Source organism: Ranitomeya imitator, chromosome 4 (assembly GCF_032444005.1).
Source record: "Ranitomeya imitator isolate aRanImi1 chromosome 4, aRanImi1.pri, whole genome shotgun sequence".
NCBI classification, from domain to species: Eukaryota; Metazoa; Chordata; class Amphibia; order Anura; family Dendrobatidae; genus Ranitomeya; species Ranitomeya imitator.
Window position 1 is genome coordinate 424,154,173 of NC_091285.1, and position 19,389 is coordinate 424,173,561.

General features: G+C 45.9%; 1 protein-coding gene across 1 annotated transcript in view; it reads right to left on the reverse strand.

Annotated features, from left to right (window-relative positions):
* Window positions 1-735: 735 nt before the first annotated feature.
* Window positions 736-19,389, reverse strand: part of LMF2 (lipase maturation factor 2) — a 54,124-nt gene continuing 35,470 nt past the window's right edge. Inside the window, exons 10-14 of the mRNA XM_069765475.1 lie at window positions 18,516-18,698; window positions 16,702-16,870; window positions 13,707-13,818; window positions 12,353-12,461; window positions 736-3,383 (exon numbers count right to left, since the gene is read on the reverse strand). Coding sequence (XP_069621576.1) covers window positions 3,090-3,383; window positions 12,353-12,461; window positions 13,707-13,818; window positions 16,702-16,870; window positions 18,516-18,698 — 867 coding nt within the window. The 3' untranslated portion in view covers window positions 736-3,089. The remainder of the gene's footprint in view (window positions 3,384-12,352; window positions 12,462-13,706; window positions 13,819-16,701; window positions 16,871-18,515; window positions 18,699-19,389) is intronic.

Here is a 19,389-nt window from a genome sequence, read left to right on the forward strand (position 1 = left end):
AGGGATGAATGCTCTTACATGCCAAATGACACTTTTTTGTGCTGTTTTGGACTGGTAGCTGTATTTCGCAGCCTTTACATTTTGCACTGTATTCAGCTGACATTCACTTTAAAAGGGTTTTCCCACAAACAAAGTACATTTTTAGTCAATAGATCTTGGAATAATAATAACTTCCACAATTTGACGTGTTAAAAAAAAAAAAACGTTCCTAGGCTGAGATCCCCAATGTGGTGAAGGAGAAAAAAAAAGTTCCTGTGCTGAGATAATCTTATAAAATGTGCCCCTGCTATAAAATGTGTAGTGACTGTGCCCGGGAGCAAAAGAGAGGATACTGACAGGACAGTAGAGGATCACAGCTGATACTTTCTGTGAGGTAAAATAGGTTTTTAAAAAAGGTAGGAAATGTTTTACATCTGTATACTCTTTTGCTTCCTCCCCTGCCCAGGAGTTGTGGTATGATCAGACCATGTCCCTGCACGGTCAGACACGGCCATTACACAGTACACAGCAGGGGCACATTTATAAGATTATCTCAGCACAGCAACATTTACAAAAACGTCCAGTTGTGGAAATTATTATTCCAAGAGTTATTAATTAAAATGTACTTTACTGTTGAAAAAATCCCTTTAAGTAGTGAAGAATTGGCAAGTAAAAACTGCAGATGCCATTAAAATGTTGCCATCTTTACAAAGAAAGGTTACAATTGCCATGTGCCGTGGTGTAATACTAGATGACAAAAAAACAGGTTGAAAAAAAAAAATCACTAATTTCAAAATAAGATTTTAGCAAGAAATTCCTCCCGATATACCGAAAAGTCGTGATTGACTGTAATTACTGCCTTCATTAAAAGAACCTAATGATAAAAAATAGATACTTCTGATTAATAGATGTTTCAAAGTACTATTTTTATTAGAGGATGAATGGATCTCTTCATGCGACTCAGGGCCATGGTCCAGGTCAGTAGTTTCTGGCCGTGGACAATAGGTGTACAAACTTACTAACCCTTGGTGACATCTGACCCAGATAATCGCGGGATGCCTGAAGGTAATTTGTGAAGCCAAAGTCCTTTGGCAGAGACTACGGAGATGGACCATGAACAGGGGTTGCGTGAAGCCATCCGTTCATTCATTTTTTATCCAAACTTAATGGGAACCAATCACCAGTACAGATATGTAGACTACAGCACCTTACAGATATCTCATCTGCGTAAATCTTGGAAGCACACACTATATCCCGATATCACCTGAGAGTACCAGATCGGCCCACACCTTGGCAGCGATTAGGGTTTGCTTATTTTTAAACTCTTATGTAGTAACAGACAATTCTGTGTTGACTATTTTCTTTTAGCAAAATTATTTATGAGAGCCAAAAGCACAAGGTATACATATTGTGAACAGTAGCATGGCACACCTATATAATGTAAAACGCTGATTTTTCGATTATATTTTACCCGGCAATTTGTGACAAAGCCATATGTAACCAAGGCACTTCAGATTGACAGATTCAGACTTGTAATCATTAAGGCACTTTAAATAAGGAGCCTGGCTTCTCGGATAGGCAAGCTTACACATACAGTAAGGATGTCCTGACAATAAGATGAGCGTGCAGATTTATTTATTTAAATGCATGCATGTATGTATTTGGGGACAAAAATGATTTTTTACAACTAGGTTTCATTAAAAATTTAGCAGCGCCTCTTGGCTTTTACAGGCTCTTTGTTTACCTGCACGATCGACCTTAATGTGGTCTACAGTCATAAATAAGCTGAGAGGAGACAGAAAAAACTGTTACAAAATCTTTGGCAGACCATCGTAGTGGGCTGAATGGCCTACGGATTTTCAGTTAACTTATTTTGTAGCCAGCAATAGACAGTGCAACCTTTTTAACAGAACCGAATTTCAAAAATGATTTTCAGTCCAAAATATATGACTTTAAAGGGAATTTGTCAGTAGGATAAACCCTCCTAAGCCATCTATATAAGTATGTAGGTCATAGGAAGCTGAATTAAATGATACCTTGATATCTGCGATCTGATGTCTTAATCCAGAGATATCCATGTTTTTTACTTATATGTAAATTACCTTTCCAGACTATGGGCAGGACACTGATCTGCATGAGACTCCGCCTACAGAGATTATTATAAATAAAAAGGGGGAGTTACCAGGGTGAGACATGTAACTAATACAGAACAGTAGAACTGAACTTTGTCTCATAATAAACATGTTAGCAGCTGCAGCTCTTCTGTATTGTACCAATATGGCAGCCTTGTCTGGCTGTGAGAGATAGAAGCTGAAGCGGAGAGGAACCTGCAGACGAGTCAGTTATAATCACACACAGCTCTGCAGTGGAATCAGAGAGCAGCCATTGCACTTCACATTGGTAATGCCCCCTTTTATTTAAAGTAAACTCTGAAGGCAGATTCTCAAGAAGACCTTATGAGGGTTGATCCTACTGACAGATTCCTTCTAAGAAAAAAATATATATATATAAAAAAAAAAATTGTCCAATTATTAATTGTAATTCTGGAAACATTGCGCATTTGTACTGCCCAATATATGGTCGCATTTCCGGCCAACATTTAATGGTGAGGTGTCATATTTTCACTTATTTAGTCTGAATTGTAGTAAACGAAACATGATGTTAGCATTTATCTCAACCGTTAAAATTTTTGAAGCATGATTAATATCTACTCCAATAAGGGCAGTTGATAGATGTAACAAGTATCACGAGATTTAAAATTTTGCATTGACTTTGGCCATTTTAATTCAAGACTAGCATATAACCAATGGGGGGATTAGAACTAGTTTAGCATTTGGATAATTTGCATAAAAATGTAATTAAAAAAACAGGTTTAAAAACCGAAGAGAGGTGGCACATTAAACTCATTGAGCACTGGTCATGGATCCACCATCTCTTCGAGGAAGCCTAACTGTAATTAGCATCAATTGCTGCAATGATTACCACAGAGCATGGTGAATAGGGCGAAGCTCCACCAGTGTAATGAAGTGGTGACATGTTCACAGCCATACACTCCATTTACGGACGGTTGTGCCAGGTGGAGTGACAGTCTCAGGCCCCTCATGCAATCATTAGCTCTTTTCGCGCCTCTTGTTATTATGAGCAGAATCTTTCCCAGACTCTCCTTGTTTGCTGGACTCTTTCGGCTTCTTCTTATCACTCGGCGGTTTGGAGTGACTCCGTTGCTTCGAGACTCCTGGCCGGTTACCTCTGCCAAATAAAGCTTGCAAGGAATAGATGACGACTAATGTAATAAGAATGGAGTACAACAGTAAAGGTGCAGGGTATGGCCGTAAAAGGTCTCGTATAATCCGAAGGGCTGAGGGAAGAGGAGCATCCAAAGACCGGCGAGGAGTGGGCTTATCCTGAAGATGAGAACGGGGAAAAAAAAATTAGATACAAAGGTATGGCAAAAGTTACATTGGATTCTATGACAATGGGTCGTCCAGTCAGAATGTATCGATGGCCTCTCCTTAGGACAGGTGCAGGCAAACCTCAGATCACACTCAGATTAATGTTACTCTGTGGGGCCGTGGAAGGGGGGAAGAGATAAATGAAAACTTGCAGCATTGCCAGAGTTTGGTCAGATATTCAGATCGCAATTGGCCATGCGAGTCAATGAGTGTATTGAATGCATCGGACAGCACTTGGATGTCATCTGAGTGGAGTCAGATTTCCATGCACTGACAATATGACGAAGATGAAGACTTTTTTTTTTCTCCATCTTCTTATCCGAGAGAATCTGATCAAACATCATTCAATATGTACGGTAGTTAATGTCAACGAGTACTGTAGATTGATAACTTATAAAAATAAAATACAAGGTGCTCCATAGTGTGGATACATGTGCATGAAATTAGTGATAGTGGCAAATCCAAGAGAGGCAGAGGATCGTATGCACGCCTCATGAGATCTACTTCTACCATGCACAATATTTTGACACAGATAAACATCCATCTATCTATATCTGTGTGGACGTACAGTATGTGTATTCTTTTAATTGTATGTTTTTATCCTTTATGTTGCAAATTGTCTCTTCAGAGAGGAAGAGGACTAAAACTCTAGTGCCACCTATTGGAAGTAGCAATCCTAACAGTCAATGTTGACCCTTTAACGAGCCTTGTCACATGACTTAGGATAAAAGCCAAACCTGAGAGATTTGAGATTCTGGTTTGGCTTTTATCCTAAGTCATGTGACAAGGCTCGGTAAAGGGTCGACATTGACCGTTAGGATTGTTATTTCCCATAGGTAGCACTAGAGTTCTAGTTCTCTTCCTCTCTGAAGAGACAATTTGCATATTTCCCAGAGGAGCATTGCGGCTTTAAGTCTCCTCATCTCCACATGCTTATCATGTCACTCTCCACAAGGAGAAACGATACTTCTTGGATATCCTTTATGTTATAATTTTCATTAACAATTGAGCCCTTATATATATTTATTTTAACAAATACAATCATGCTTCAAGATCTGGTGTAAAGGCGCAGGCAGTAGCAGCACTACTTTCCCAAGGTAAAATCATGGCTTCAAATTGAACTAATGTTTTTTTAGAAATACTGATGCATTTTTTTTTTTTGTGGTGCCTTATGATATAATTTCCTTTTCCTGTCTTATGTACATAAATCCCTGCGGTTTCTTACTGCATTATGACATGAGAGAGTCTCTGGACCAGTGCCGAAACGCGCAGCCCGTTTTATTCGGAATAAACCTGGCACTTCTATTTTGCCCATCTTCATGACTTATTCTAATCTTTGTTAATCAGCAATGCCATTGGGTATCGCAGAATAGTGTCTTGTAACAGCTCATCATGGGTGGGAGGCAGGAGTCGGACAACCTTAGGAGAGGCCATCAATACATATTGACTGGAAAACCCCTTTAATTCTCACATGTGTATATAATCACTCATAACATATGGTTATTTTTAGAGATTACAGCATATTACCAATAGACCATAAATAGGAACCTTTCAAAGCAAACCCAAATGCTGCGGAGTCAGTGTGGCAAGAAACTGGAGTCTTGACATTAGCATACAAACGCGAGCAGAATCCGAGCACACTATTGAATCTGGTTTCAGATCTGGTTGGCGCACTAGGTTTTATTATGTATAAATGGAAACTAAAAGGTACCGTCACATTAAGCGACGCTGCAGCGATCTAGACAACGATCCCGATCGCTGCAGCGTCGCTGGAGAGCTGTCACACAGACAGCTCTCCAGCGACCAACGATGCCGAAGTCCCCTGGTAACCAGGGTAAACACCGGGTTACTAAGTGCAGGGCCGCGCTTAGTAACCCGATGTTTACCCTGGTTACCAGCGTAAACGTAAAAAAAACAAACACTACATACTTACATTCCGGCGTCTGTCCTCTCCGGCGCTCTGCTTCTCTGCACTGTGTAAGCGCCGCCGGAAAGCAGAGCACAGCTGACGTCACCGCTGTGCTTTCCGGCCGCTGTGCTTACACAGTGCAGAGAAGCAGAGTGCCGGAAAGGACAGACGCCGGAATGTAAGTATGTAGTGTTTGTTTTTTTTTTACATTTACACTGGTAACCAGGGTAAACACCGGGTTACTAAGCGCAGCCCTGCGCTTAGTAACCCGATGTTTATCCTGGTTACCAGTGAAGACATCGCTGAATCGGCGTCACACACGCCGATTCAGCGATGTCTGCGGGAGATCCAGCGACGAAATAAAGTTCTGGACTTTCTGCGCCGACCAACGATGACACAGCAGGATCCTGATCACTGCTGCCTGTCAAACTGAACGATATCACTATCCAGGACGCTGCAACGTCACGGATCGCTAGCGATATCGTTCAGTGTAAAGGTACCTTTAATGTTTTTACTGAAAGCCTCTATTTTATACGCTGTATACTTTTATACTCCGGCACCACTGAGGCCAAAATGAGACTTCCGGCTTCTGTTGGGTAAATGGCAGCTTATGGGTATTTGTTGCATATAGCCCTAAGCTTTCTTGGCACATATATGCACAGCATAACCTAAGTGAGCATGTACTCTAATCCTCACTTAGATTAAAAAATTAGGTTTATGGAATAATTCGGTTTAAGGAATAATAAGCTTATGGACAACTCTATGCTGTAAATACACTCAAACATGTTTCAGATGATAACCCAAAAGTGCATCGAAAAAGAGGTCCTCTCAAAGCAGAGGCCTAGTATGCATATTAGAAGGAGCAACTGCAAATATGTCACAGGTAATATGGTTTGTATAAGTGGTGGTCTTCTGAAAATAGGGATTTTTGTGTGTACTCACCGTAAAATCCTTTTCTCCGAGCCACTCATTGGGGGACACAGGACCATGGGTTATGCTGCTGTCACTAGGAGGCTGACACTAAGCTGAGACAAAAAAGGGTTAGCTCCTCCCCTGCAGTATACACCCTCATGCTGGCATCCAGACACCCAGTTAAGTGCAAAAGCAGTAGGATAACGAGAACAATATATCAAAAAACATTGGAACATAACATGTCAAACAACAGTCAAAGACTAAAAAAAAAGATAACTAGCCGTAAGGCTACCAGGGTGGGTGCTGTGTCCCCCAATGAGTGGCTCAGAGAAAAGGATTTTACGGTGAGTACACACAAAAATCCCTATTTCTCCTTCGCCTCATTGGGGGACACAGGACCATGGGACGTCCCAAAGCAGTCCCTGGGAGGGAAACAATACAACCAAATAACTCCGTGTACCATCTGACTACAGGTGCGCAACGGCCGCTTGCAGGATGCGCCTGCCAAGGGCCGCGTCCGCAGAGGATTGGATGTGAACATTGTAATGCTTCGTGAACGTGTGTAGGCTGGACCACGTTGCGGCCTTGCAAACCTGCTCCGCTGATGCCTGGTGCCGGATGGCCCAGGAAGCACCCATCGACCGAGTGGAGTGAGCTCTAATCCCCGCCGGGATAGGACTGCCCCTGACCCGATAGGATTCCTGGATAGCAGATCGGATCCATCTGGCTATCGTGGATTTAGACGCAGCCAAACCCTTTCTGTGACCCTCCGGGAGCACGAAAAGGGCGTCCGATTTTCTGAAGTGCGCCGTTCTGGAAATGTACTTACTGAGGGCCCGTACCACGTCCAGAGTATGGAGAGCCTTCTCGACCCTATGTTTGGGCTGCGGACAAAAGGAGGGAAGAATGATGTCCTCGTTAAGGTGGAAAGATGAGACCACCTTTGGAAGAAACGCCGGAGAAGGACGTAGGACTACCTAGTCCTGATGAAAGGCAAGGAAAGGTGCCCGGCAGGATAGAGCGGCGAGCTCTGAAACCCTTCTGATGGACGTCACCGCTACCAGGAAGGCAACCTTCCAAGAGAGAACAGAGAGCGGAACGTCCTGAAGGGGTTCGAAAGGCGGTTCCTGGAGAACCCCCAGGACCAAGTTGAGATCCCAGGTCTCCAACGGCATCCTGTAGGGAGGAACAACGTGGGAGACTCCCTGAATGAAAGTCTTGACCTGAAGGTTGGTGGCGATCCTACGCTGGAACAGCACGGATAAGGCTGAGATCTGACCTTTAAGAGAGCTCAGGGCCAAACCGGAATCCAGACCGGACTGAAGGAAATTCAGGATACAAGGGATGGAGAACCTGAGCGGAGGGTGCCCTCGGAGCCTGCACCAAGAGAAGAAGGACTTCCAGACGTGGTGGTAGATAGAGGCAGAAGACGCCTTGCGAGCACTTAGCATGGTGGGAATGACCTGCTGAGAGAAACCAGCACGAGCTAGAATCCAGGTTTCAACAGCCACGCCGTTAAACGTAGGGCCCCTGAGCTCTGATGGTAGATCGGTCCTTGACGAAGTAGGTCTGGGCGGTCTGGCAACCGCAAGGGGACGTCGGCTACGAGCTGGACGAGTTCCGCATACCACGCGCGACGAGGCCAGTCTGGGGCGACCAGAATGACCAGAACTCCCTCCGTCCTGATCTTTCGGATGACCTTCGGCAGTAAGGGAAGGGGAGGAAACACATATGGGAGTTGAAAATGATGCCACGGAGAAATCAGCGCGTCCACTCCTATGGCCTGGGGATCCCGAGATCGAGCAATGAAGTTGTGGACTTTGGCGTTCCATCTGGACGCCATCAGATCCACGTCCGGGGTCCCCCAGCGAAGACAGATCTGGTGAAAAACTTCTGGGTGAAGTTCCCACTCCCCCGAGGCGAGGCCCTGGCGGCTCAGGAAGTCCGCCGCCCAGTTCTCGACTCCCGGAATGTGCACCGCCGAGATGATGGAGTGGTTGGTCTCGGCCCAACGAAGGATGAGGGAGACCTCCCTCATCGCCGCCCTGCTGCGGGTACCCCCCTGGTGGTTGATGTAGGCCACCGCCGTGACATTGTCCGATTGGACTCTTATTGGGTGACCCGCGAGCAGAGCGTGGAAGTGAATCAGAGCAAGTCTGATAGCACGAATCTCCAGAATGTTGATGGGGAGACTGGATTCCCGAACAGTCCAACGGCCCTGGGCCGAGTGGGGAAGAAACACCGCCCCCCAGCCAAGAAGACTGGCGTCGGTGGTCACCACTAACCAGCGGATCGGGAGGAAGGACTTCCCCTGGCGAAGAGATGGTCCCAGGGTCCACCAAATGAGCGAATGTCTGACCCTTGGGGACAGAGGACAAGGGAGGTCGAGAGAAAAGAGACTCCTGTCCCAGTTGTCCAGCAGAGCCTGTTGCAAGGGGCGGAGATGGAGTTGAGCGAAGGGAACAGCTTCGATTGCCGCAACCATCTTTCCCAGGATCTTCATGGCGAACCGAATGGTTTGCGGGCGAGAATGGCAGAGTGTATGGACTCCCTGTTGGAGCTCTTGGACCTTGGACCGAGGAAGCGAAACCAGCCCCCTTGAAGTGTCCAGGATCATTCCCAGAAAGGAGATCCGACGGGAAGGAACGGGAGATGACTTGTCCAAGTTGATCAGCCAGCCCAGGCGCGAAAGAGAATCCAGGGTAATGTGGACGCTTGACTCGCAGGCCTGAAACGACGGGCCCTTTATGAGGAGATCGTCTAAGTAAGGTAATACGACGACTCCTCGAGAGTGAAGAATGGCCATGACAGCCGCCATGACCTTGGTGAACACCCTGGGCGCCGTGGCGAGACCGAAGGGTAAGGCCGTGAACTGGAAGTGGTCCTCCCGAATGGCAAAGCGGAGGAACCTCTGATGAGGCGGGAAAATCGGAATGTGAAGATAGGCATCCTTGATGTCTATCGAGGCCAAAAATTCCCCTCTTTCCATGGAGGAGATGACCGATCTGAGCGATTCCATCCTGAAGTGCCGGACTCTCACGCACTTGTTCAGGAGCTTCAGATCCAAAATGGGATGCACTGTCCCGTCCTTCTTTGGCACGACAAAGAGGTTTGAGTAGAAGCCTCTGAACCTCTCGTGTTCCGGGACCGGCACGATGACCCCGCTCTGGCGGAGGGAGTGGATGGCGCAAAGAAGGGCACGAGACTGAGCTCCCGAACTGGGAAGACGAGAGGGGAAGAACCGAGTTGGAGGGGGGGAGGAGAACTCTATCTTGTAGCCAGACGATACCAGATCTCTGACCCATTCGTCATGAACAACGGAGAGCCAGGCTTGCTGAAAAAGGAGTAGACGACCGCCTACTCTGCTGGTATCGACTGGCGCCGTTCCCGAGTCATTGAGACGGGAATCTGGGGGGTCTCGAACCTCTGGTTCGGGGCTGCCTCGGTTTCCCGCGCCAGGAAGGATTAGGTCTGAAGGATGGACGAGCATCTCTGTCTGCGCGGGCGGAACGGTCCGATCTGGGAAGGCCAGAGGGATTGGACCAGGTAGAGCCGGTACGAAAAGGCCGAAAACGAAAATAAGGCTGGCGCTGGAAAGCCGCCTTGGGCCTCTGTTGGGGAAGAAACTTGCTCTTTCCCCCTGTGGCATCGGAAATAAGCTGGTCAAGCTTTTCGCCGAAAAGACGCCCGCTTTGAAAAGGGAGAGAAATCAGGGATTTTTTAGAGGAAGAATCTGCGCGCCAATCTCTGAGCCAAAGGGCCCTTCTAATAGCGATGGCGTTGGAAGCCGCCGAAGCTGCGCAATTCGCCGCGTCGAGAGATGCGAACATAACATAATCACTGGCCATGGCTAGCTGCTTAGCCAGGTCCGCCATTTCAGAGGGGAGATCCTGCTCATTAATGGATTTCGCTAGGGCGTCCGCCCAGGAAACTATAGCCTTGGACACCCAAGCCGCGGCGAAGGAGGGAGACAGGGACGAGCCAGAGGCTTCGTACACAGAGCGAGCTAGAGAGTCTATCTGGCGTTCGGTGGGGCTCTTAATTGAAGCGCCCTCCGGGACTGAGAGAAGAGTCTTAGAAGCCAGGCGCGAGACCGGCGGATCTACAGTAGGGGGATCCGTCCAGTCTTTCACGAGATCAGCTGAGAAGGGATACTTGGAAACCAAGTCCTTCTTACCCGTGAAGCGCTTGTCTGGGCGCTCCCTGTGACGCCTGACTATATCCAGGAAGGCTGGATGAGAGGCAAAAGATTTGTGAGAACGCTTGGTTCTGGAAAAGGAGACCGCGTGTTCCGGAGCGCAATTAGAATCGTCATCCACCTTCAGTGCGTGATTGACTGCTACGATGAGGGAGTCAACCGTGGCTCTGAACTCCGGATCCAAAGAAATTTCGGACACATGTTCAGAGCCTTGAACGCTGCGAGCCCCCAAAGAGGGAGAACGAGAGGTGGAGCTGCCAGAGTCTGAATGGCGGGGTGAACGCTCAGGAGAGGTAGTACGGGTCCGTTTTCTGGACAACCGTGCCTCCTTAAGAGGAGAGCGGCCCCTGCTGGCCGACGATTCCCCTGCTATGGAGGGATCTCTTAGCACCTGTAGCGGATTGCCTCGTTCCCCGGGAGGATTTTGAATGGACTTGATGGCGTTAGCTAAAAAATCCACGGACTGAGAAAGCGAGGCGACCCACGGGGGGGGGGGGGGGGGGGGGGTTTAGGTACGCCAGGGTCGGCGGCGGTGGAGGGCTCCTGGGCACATGGGGCATCGCAGGCAGAGCAGAGGGGAGAGCTTTGAGGCCTGGGAAGTGGGGCCTGGCAGGTGGTACACGCAGAAAAAAAGGTTGTATGCACCTTAGAGGATTTTTTAGACCTTGACTGCGACATGATGCTAATGCAGAAAAAATTACAGGGTCTATATGAGAGGGCGGCGCTGCAGAGGGGAGCTAACGATGTCTCCTTACCCCGGTCCTGTGTCCCGCTATCCAGGAGAGACGAACTGCTGAGAGATTCTCTCTGAGAAGAGGAAGCCGGCTGCACGTGGGCCACTGACGCACCAGAGATGCGACAGGCAGGAGCTGCGGCGCTGAGGAGAGGGACCAAGATGGCCGCCGAGATCAGGAGGAGAGATCTCGGCGGCTGCGAGAAGCGCCAGGAGCGGGGGGCGGCGCCGCTGTGACACGTCTGGAGTGGGCGGAGCTTAACGGCGGCGACCAGCGGCTAGGCCGAAGCCGGGGGCTAAATTTGCGGCCTCGGCCCGGCGCGCGGTCGCAAGCGCCGGAAAAAGACAGGGACACCGCCCAATGAAGGAAAAACCGCCTGCAGATGGTGACCCAGGGATGAGGAGCCCTCCTGACCGCTGGCGACCCCCCCCCCCAGACCCCCCACCGGGCACTTACCCTGATATGGAGGTGAGAGGGTGCCAAGCATTAGGAACGGTGCAGGGGTTGGGAAGCCTTCTATCCACCGACCCCACGTGGGGGGTGGAGAGGAACCGTCCACCACCTGAGTCACAGTCACATTGGTGATGCAGTGTGGTGTGCACGGACGCCACGGGGATAAAGCCACTGTACAGCCGAGGGTAGGACCTGGTGGACAGGGCAGATGTCCGGCAATAAAAAGGCCTGGCTGCAGAGGAGGATACTGGAGGTAAAAACACCAGTGCTCGTCTGTATAACAAAAGGGGAGATCGGGGCCCATTAGGGGAGAAACCGTCGCCCAAAAAAGGACAGCTCAGGCAGTGCCTCCCACGACGCAGGAGAGGATACGGTGAGGTGAAACTCCCGTGCTCGCCTGTTGTTGGTTCGGGGGAGATCGGACCTTAGAAGAATCCGTCGCCCCCTTCGTCCGGAATAGATAAAAGAAAAAAGAAAAAAGAGAAAAAACCCATAGGGGTTAAAAATCAGTGTGCCTCCTACGGACACTAAGCTTAAACTGGGTCTCTGGATGCCAGCATGAGGGTGTATACTGCAGGGGAGGAGCTAACCCTTTTTTGTCTCAGCTTAGTGTCAGCCTCCTAGTGACAGCAGCATAACCCATGGTCCTGTGTCCCCCAATGAGGCGAAGGAGAAAGGCCGACTTTCAGAGAGGTTTCACTGTATAATGACTTACCTTTAAGCCATATTGGTTTAGAAGAGATTCTAGTGTATGGTCTCCTAGGAACACCATTGGGTAGAATTCTTCTGCGGCACGTCGGCGCCACCAGTTACTAGGAGTGTGCCTGGCAAAAGGACAGAATAACAAATTGCCAATCTGAGTAACAAAGTGCAGACTCCAGAAACTGTTACAAAAGGAAACACTAAAAATCCAAAAGAGAAGAATACTAAATGTTCAATCTACACTACTCAACAGTGGTAGAAAGGTGGGAAGGGGCCAGCATCTGCAGGCACAATGAATTATAAACTCACAGTTTATTAAGAATTAGTTTAAAAAAAATTGATTAAAAGTCACCACAGGGACAAAGGATCTACGCATTTCAAGTCCTGCAGGGACTCAATCGTAATCCTGATTAAGAATCACTGCTGGACTCAAAACACATAGATCAGGTGTCTTTCAATCAATCTTCTTTTAAAACTAATTCGGAACAAAATGTGAGTTTTAAATTCATCCTGCCTGCAGATGCTGGCCCCTTCCCACCTTTCTACAGCTGCTTAGTAAGGAATCAGCCTGGAGATGTCTGTGCACTGTCCCTTGGATCACTAATGACAATTCCTTTTTCTATTTGCACTACTCAACAGTGAGAAGAGCTCCATGCAAATTGTACTCTTAGTGCAACATCCTCTGCCGAAATACACAATGATTGCCAAAGGAATCGAATAACCGTTCAGTCACAAGCCCTTCATGAGACTGTAGGCAGTGGAAAGTCAGGAGTTGCAGAGAGGACACAAATATCAATACTGACATTAAACAATATATCACTAGACATCACAATGCAAACTGTATAGATATAGTAGACCAGATGAGGCTGGTATATTTACCCCAAAATTCCACGTCAGAATGGCTTTAAAGTCCTTTTTGGGAGTTTTCTTAAAATTAGCATTTTAGGAGTACAGCTATTGCAGGATATACAGCCACTATGACATATATTTTCAAAATAAGTACACTAGTGTCATCAGTTCGAAGATCTATTTAATAAGGGATGCCACTTATATTGTTAAATCTGGTGACATCCACTTTAAATAATATTACGGTACTTTGGTTAATAAAATGATTTTGAGTAACAGCAAAAAACCTATTCTTCTTCTCTCTGTACATGCAGTGAAGGCATGGCAAACCAAATCCAGCAGACTGACATATTAGGAGGCACTCAACATCTTGGGTGTTGCATATGTAGATGTGAGGTGACTAAAATTTTAAGGTTACCCTGAAATTCAGGTACTTAAACGAACCAATGGAAACTAGTAGGGATTATACTGATGTCCAACTTTAAAACATAATAAACTGCTACGCCATAAGTAATACTCACCCGGTCTGATCAACCTCTGTGTACCAGTACTTGTATAATTGTGCTCGTATATAAAGAGGAGGATGCGAGTTGAAAGGGTATAATGATTCATCATTCTGCACCAGACGGATCACTGGTAAAATAAAACATGATGAGTTATACTCACATCACACTTCAAAGTTCTTCTGGGTCACGTTTCTGCTTTTTGATTACAAAAATAAGGTTGCATGTTGCATAATTCAATCCTTTTTTTTTTAAAAAAATGACAGCTCTATTAACAGTTAATGACATTTGCCAGCCTGCAGGCAGTTAAAGGGGTTATGTAGGCAGCACCGCTAGAAGGCAGGGTGCGGAGATCAGACATCTTATAGCAGAGAACTGACCAATAATAGACAAAGCTTTTCTCTTGCCCAATTAGGGTGGTGTTTATTAGACAGTTTTGGGCAACCCTTACTGTAGTGACTACCCAACACTTCTAGGGGTGAGCTTTATGGGTTATGTTAGGGACAGTCTTTGAGTGCTTGCTTATGTGTTATACAACTGGTGTACTCATATGTGGCGCACCGTATAGGAGAGATATTTGGCAAATTTACCCGATACGTCTTTAATATTAACTCTCACAGCCATTATCAATTTATGCAAAGAACTAAAATGACAAGTGCACATGAAATGATAAATGTGGCGCAAACAGCTGTCGCCATGAAAAATTAAAAATTCACATAGATCTCACCAATCCAGTTTCCAGTAAGCAGTTAAAAAGAAACTAGCAAGAAGTCAAAAGTAGCCATTTTTCCACTTATTTTATTCCCAATGTTAAACTGGTTATTTCAGTAATTGTTGTTTATAAATCCATCTTATGGTTCCAGAGATATGGGCCTCTTTATTTAGTGCCCATTTTTTGGTTCCTACAATGGTGGGTGGCTCACAGGATCCTCTGGGGCGTGTCTTTAGGCTGCTCTGCATAATTACCATATAAGCCACACCCATTTGCAAAGACCATTCAAAAAAATAGCTCTAAACAAAAAGGCTAATCACATTTGTATCATATGATTTCAGAAAAACTAAATACTCAGAAGAGCTGTGTGATTAAAATAAGATCAATGTATAACTAAAAAAAAGTTGAGGCTTTGAAGCCAAATGGAGCACAAATACCTTCAAATACCTAAACCAAGAATCTGCAAAAAACCCTTGTCCATGCCCTCATCATCTCCCGCCTCGACTACTGTAACCTCCTGCTCTGTGGTCTCCCCTCGAACACTCTTGCACCCCTCCAATCTATTCTAAACTCAGCTGCCCGACTAATCCACCTGTCCCCCCGCTATTCCCCGGCTTCTCCCCTCTGTCAATCCCTTCACTGGCTCCCGATTACCCAGAGACTCCAGTACAAAACCCTAACCATGACATACAAAGCCATCCACAACCTGTCTCCTCCATTCATCTGTGACCTCGTCTCCCGGTACCTACCTACACGCAACCTCCGATCCTCACAAGATCTCCTTCTCTACTCCCCTCTTATCTCCTCTTCGCACAATCGTATACAAGATTTCTCTCGCGCATCACCCCTACCGCAACATATCAGACTCTCGCCTACCATCAAAACCTTCAAAAAGAACCTGAAGGCCTACCTCTTCCGACAAGCCTACAACCTGCAGTAACCACCGATCGACCAAACCACTGCATGACCAGCTCGCCTACTGTATCCTCACCCATCCCTTGTAGATTGTGAGCCCTCGCGGGCAGGGTCCTCTCTCCTCCTGTACCAGTTATGACTTGTATTGTTCAAGATTATTGTACTTGTTTTTATTATGTATACCGCTCCTCACATGTAAAGTGCCATGGAATAAATGGCGCTATAATAATAAATAATAATAATAAATACATATTTTGTCTATAAAGAAAAGTGGGAAGGAAATATTGGACCTATAGAGAAGGGCCACTAACAGGACATTTTAGATAAACTGCTTCAATTGGCCTTGAATGGCTACACAGGTTATCACACTGGGTTTTAATTCTATAGAGGGCTGCACCCAGGTGTAAGGTACACCAGCAGACCTCCTACATATGCCGTTATCATGCTTGAATTTAGAGACCTTTTGGAAGAGGAGATCGTATATATATTAAGCGTTTACCCAGTTGAGTTAACCTCTTCCCTCATGTGTACTGGGATATGTGAAGGATTTATGGACAGATGAATATGGGAAAACTGCTACGGCTCACACACTTCATATGGCAAGGAAACTAATTGCACAGCACTAGCTGTCAGACTGTGTACCAACATTCCCAGAATTTATAAAAAAAATAAATAAACTGGCCATTGTTCATAGAGAGGGAGTGTACCCAAAGAGAAATGTGGAATCCAAGTTTCAGCAATTTATGAGCCCCCTGGATTGATGGGTCGGGTATGGCCCGAAGAGAGCGGATGAGGATTCGCCTGGGTTTATTGGGAATTTCTTTGACCTGTCTCTGTATCTATACCTGCTATAGGGTACTTAGTAAAGACCGGTAGAATTGTCTGGTATGAGTAATGGAGTTGTGGCAAATAAAAAAAATATTCGATTCATAAACAAATTCCTTTTACCTTAATGACTCTGCTGTTTGGGTATTAAAATGCACCGATTGTTACACACTACGTATCTTGTGAGAGACATGGGGACTATAAGGGTGCGAGGAGGGGTTGGGGTCGTTTCCTTTTGAGATTTTATTTTTTCTTAAGCAAAAATGAATAGAGCGAATTATAAAAAAATTGTATTAAATTCATCAGAATAATTTTTTTTAGATTGGAAAAACAGGCAAAAAGTGAAAAGAGAGCAATAGATAAATTATGAAGGTGGTAAACCTCATGGAATCAGGGTCACAATAAATCCAAGATATGTAACTTTTAGCATCAGAAACGTGTCAGATTATATTCTGGAATTATCATTCCAACCCAGCCAAAAAAGTCAATTGTTACCAACTACTGTTATACCAAATTCTACTCCATGCCAACCAATATAACACAGCCTTTTCTATATCTCACCATCTTTGTTTCCCTGGAGAAGACGATAAACAAAGCTGGTGAACCACGGACTCTGTGTGTGATGGCCAAGAGCAGCAAACCACATCTGCCAGTCAAGCCGAGGTTGATGAGGTGTGATTATTGGAGGAGGCGCACTAATATTTCCAGGCTTGTACATAAACTCGATTTCCTAATGAGAACACAGAAAAATATGTATGAAAAAGCAATGACCAGCAGATGCAAAGCTGATCAAACCAGAAGCATTCCAGAAGAAAATATATACTAATTTATATGTATGAATTTCTAAATATTCTGTCACAATTAGTCACTGCTCTTCCATTGCAGCAATCCACAAAAATAATGGCTACTGTAAGTAAATAAAAAAGTACAAAAAAAAAGTACCGTATTTTTTGGATTATAAGGCTGCCGTCACACTAGCAGTATTTGGTCAGTATTTTACATCAGTATTTGTAAGCCAAAACCAGGAGTGGAACAATTAGAGGGAAAGTATAATAGAAACACATCACCACTTCTGTATTTATCACCCACTCCTGGTTTTGGCTTACAGATACTGAGGTAAAATACTGACCAAATACTGATAGTGTGACGGCAGCCTAAGACTCACTTTTTCCCCCCCAAATTTGGGGGGAAAATGGGGGTGCATCTTATAATGCAGATATACCTATATATATTTATATTTGATTAAATTGTGGTAGGACATTTACTCCTGTTTTTGGTCGTGGTTAGGATTTATAGTAATTTGGAGTGTCCTGAGATATCTTATCGGTAGTCTATTCATGTGGCTATTTGCCTTTTGGATGTATCTGTGTAGATTTCAGTGGTTTTTCTATCTACCAAATACTGATATAGTGTGACGGCAGCCTAAGACTCACTTTTCCCCAAAAAATTTTTGGGGGAAAATGGGGGTGCATCTTATAATGCAGATATACCTTACCGATACCGTTGCTGCAGGCCGCAGAATTGGATGAGGGGGTGCCAAGCGGTGCTGTGGGGGGCTTTTCACAAAATGTCTGCAGATCCCCCTGCAGAATCGGAGACACCCGCTGCAGCGCCAGACACCCCTGCAGCACCACCGGGCACCCCGCCGCAGTGCCGAAGACCCCCGAATCACCACCGGACATCCCACAGCAGTGCCGGACACCTCCGCAGCACCACCTGGCACCTCCCGCAGCAGCGCCTGACACCACCCGCAGCAGCGCCTGACACCCCCTCGCAGCAGCACCTGACACCGCCCCGCAGCAGCACCTGACACCTCCCGCAGCAGCTCTGAACACCCCTGCAGAAGCACAGGACACACGCAGCGGCGCGCCGCACATCGGAACACCCCCTCATCCCAGCCTGCAGCATCACCCCACTCCTGCCCCCTCCAGCAGTGACCCTGGGACCCCGCTTCACCACAGCCACCACCCCCGGTAAGCAATAAGACTCATGGATTACAAGAAGCACTATCATTTTATTTAAAAAAAAAATTAAAAATCCTATTTTTCTTCTCAAAATTTGGGGTGCATCTTATAATCCTGAGTGTCTTATAATCTGAAAAATATGGCAAGTTAAAAAAGTTAAAACCAGGGCTTTGGAGTCCGAGTCGTGGAGTCGGAGCCCACTTTGATGGAGTCGGTGTCATGGAAATTGAGGAGTTGGAGTCAGAGGTTTGGCTTACTGACTCCACAGCCCTGCTAGGGAGCCCATTTTGGTGGAGTCAGACTGGATGTCATGGAAACTGAGGAGTCGGAGGTTTGGCTTAGCGACTCCACAGCCCTGGTTAAAACCCCACCAATTTCCCCCTCAAAAAAGAAACAAATAATAATATTTACCGTCCAAGTAAGTTTATCATAACTTCCTTCGACCACCACCTCTGGGCGGCCTCCCACCCCGGTCATTCGTCTGAACAAGCCATAGGAATTCACAAGCTGGTATTCATCCACTGCTTTAAACATCCGATGCAATGATGGCCATAGTTGACCATTCGATTCAACTTCAATGTATGTATAAGGTACCTACACACACATACAAAAAAATAATAATTGTGAATTAGTAAAACTGTAAAAATTATTAAAAAAAAGAAATTGCAACTTGAAAGAAAAACGACTACCCAACAAGTTGCCCTTATGTCTCAGGAGGATTTAAAAAAAATGAAAAAATGTAAGAAATTCAAAGTCTGCATTTCACTGGTTCCAATAGATTTTTCCTCTCAAAATGTGTAAACTGGCAGAGGCAGATTTATTTTTCACATGCAGTTTTGAAGCGTTTTATTATTTGTGATCTAGAGCGGGTACATAGACTTCTAAACTCTTAGGCTGCAATTCATCAAAGCTTTTACACTAGAATTCTGGTGTAAAAAGCTTTGACAAATTGCAAAATTTTGGAGCAAAGCGAAGCTGTGCTGACATTTTGGGGGGACTCATGCCATTTTCGCCCAGCTCTAATAAAGTTGGCGATGCTGCGGCATGGCAACCCCTGCTTGTCTAATATATGATGAGCTGTGGTGTTCTTTACGCCACACATCTTACTCCAGTCCCTAACTGTGGCTACTGACGAGGCGCATGACACTTTTCAGACACGCCAGGTTCATTAAATAATGCGTCTCTCATAATGAATCCGGGAGCGTCTCACTCCAGCAAATCTCATCAAGAACAGCGTAAAAAAAAGCCGGTGTTGATGAAACTGAGGCTTGAAATGGTTTAAAAA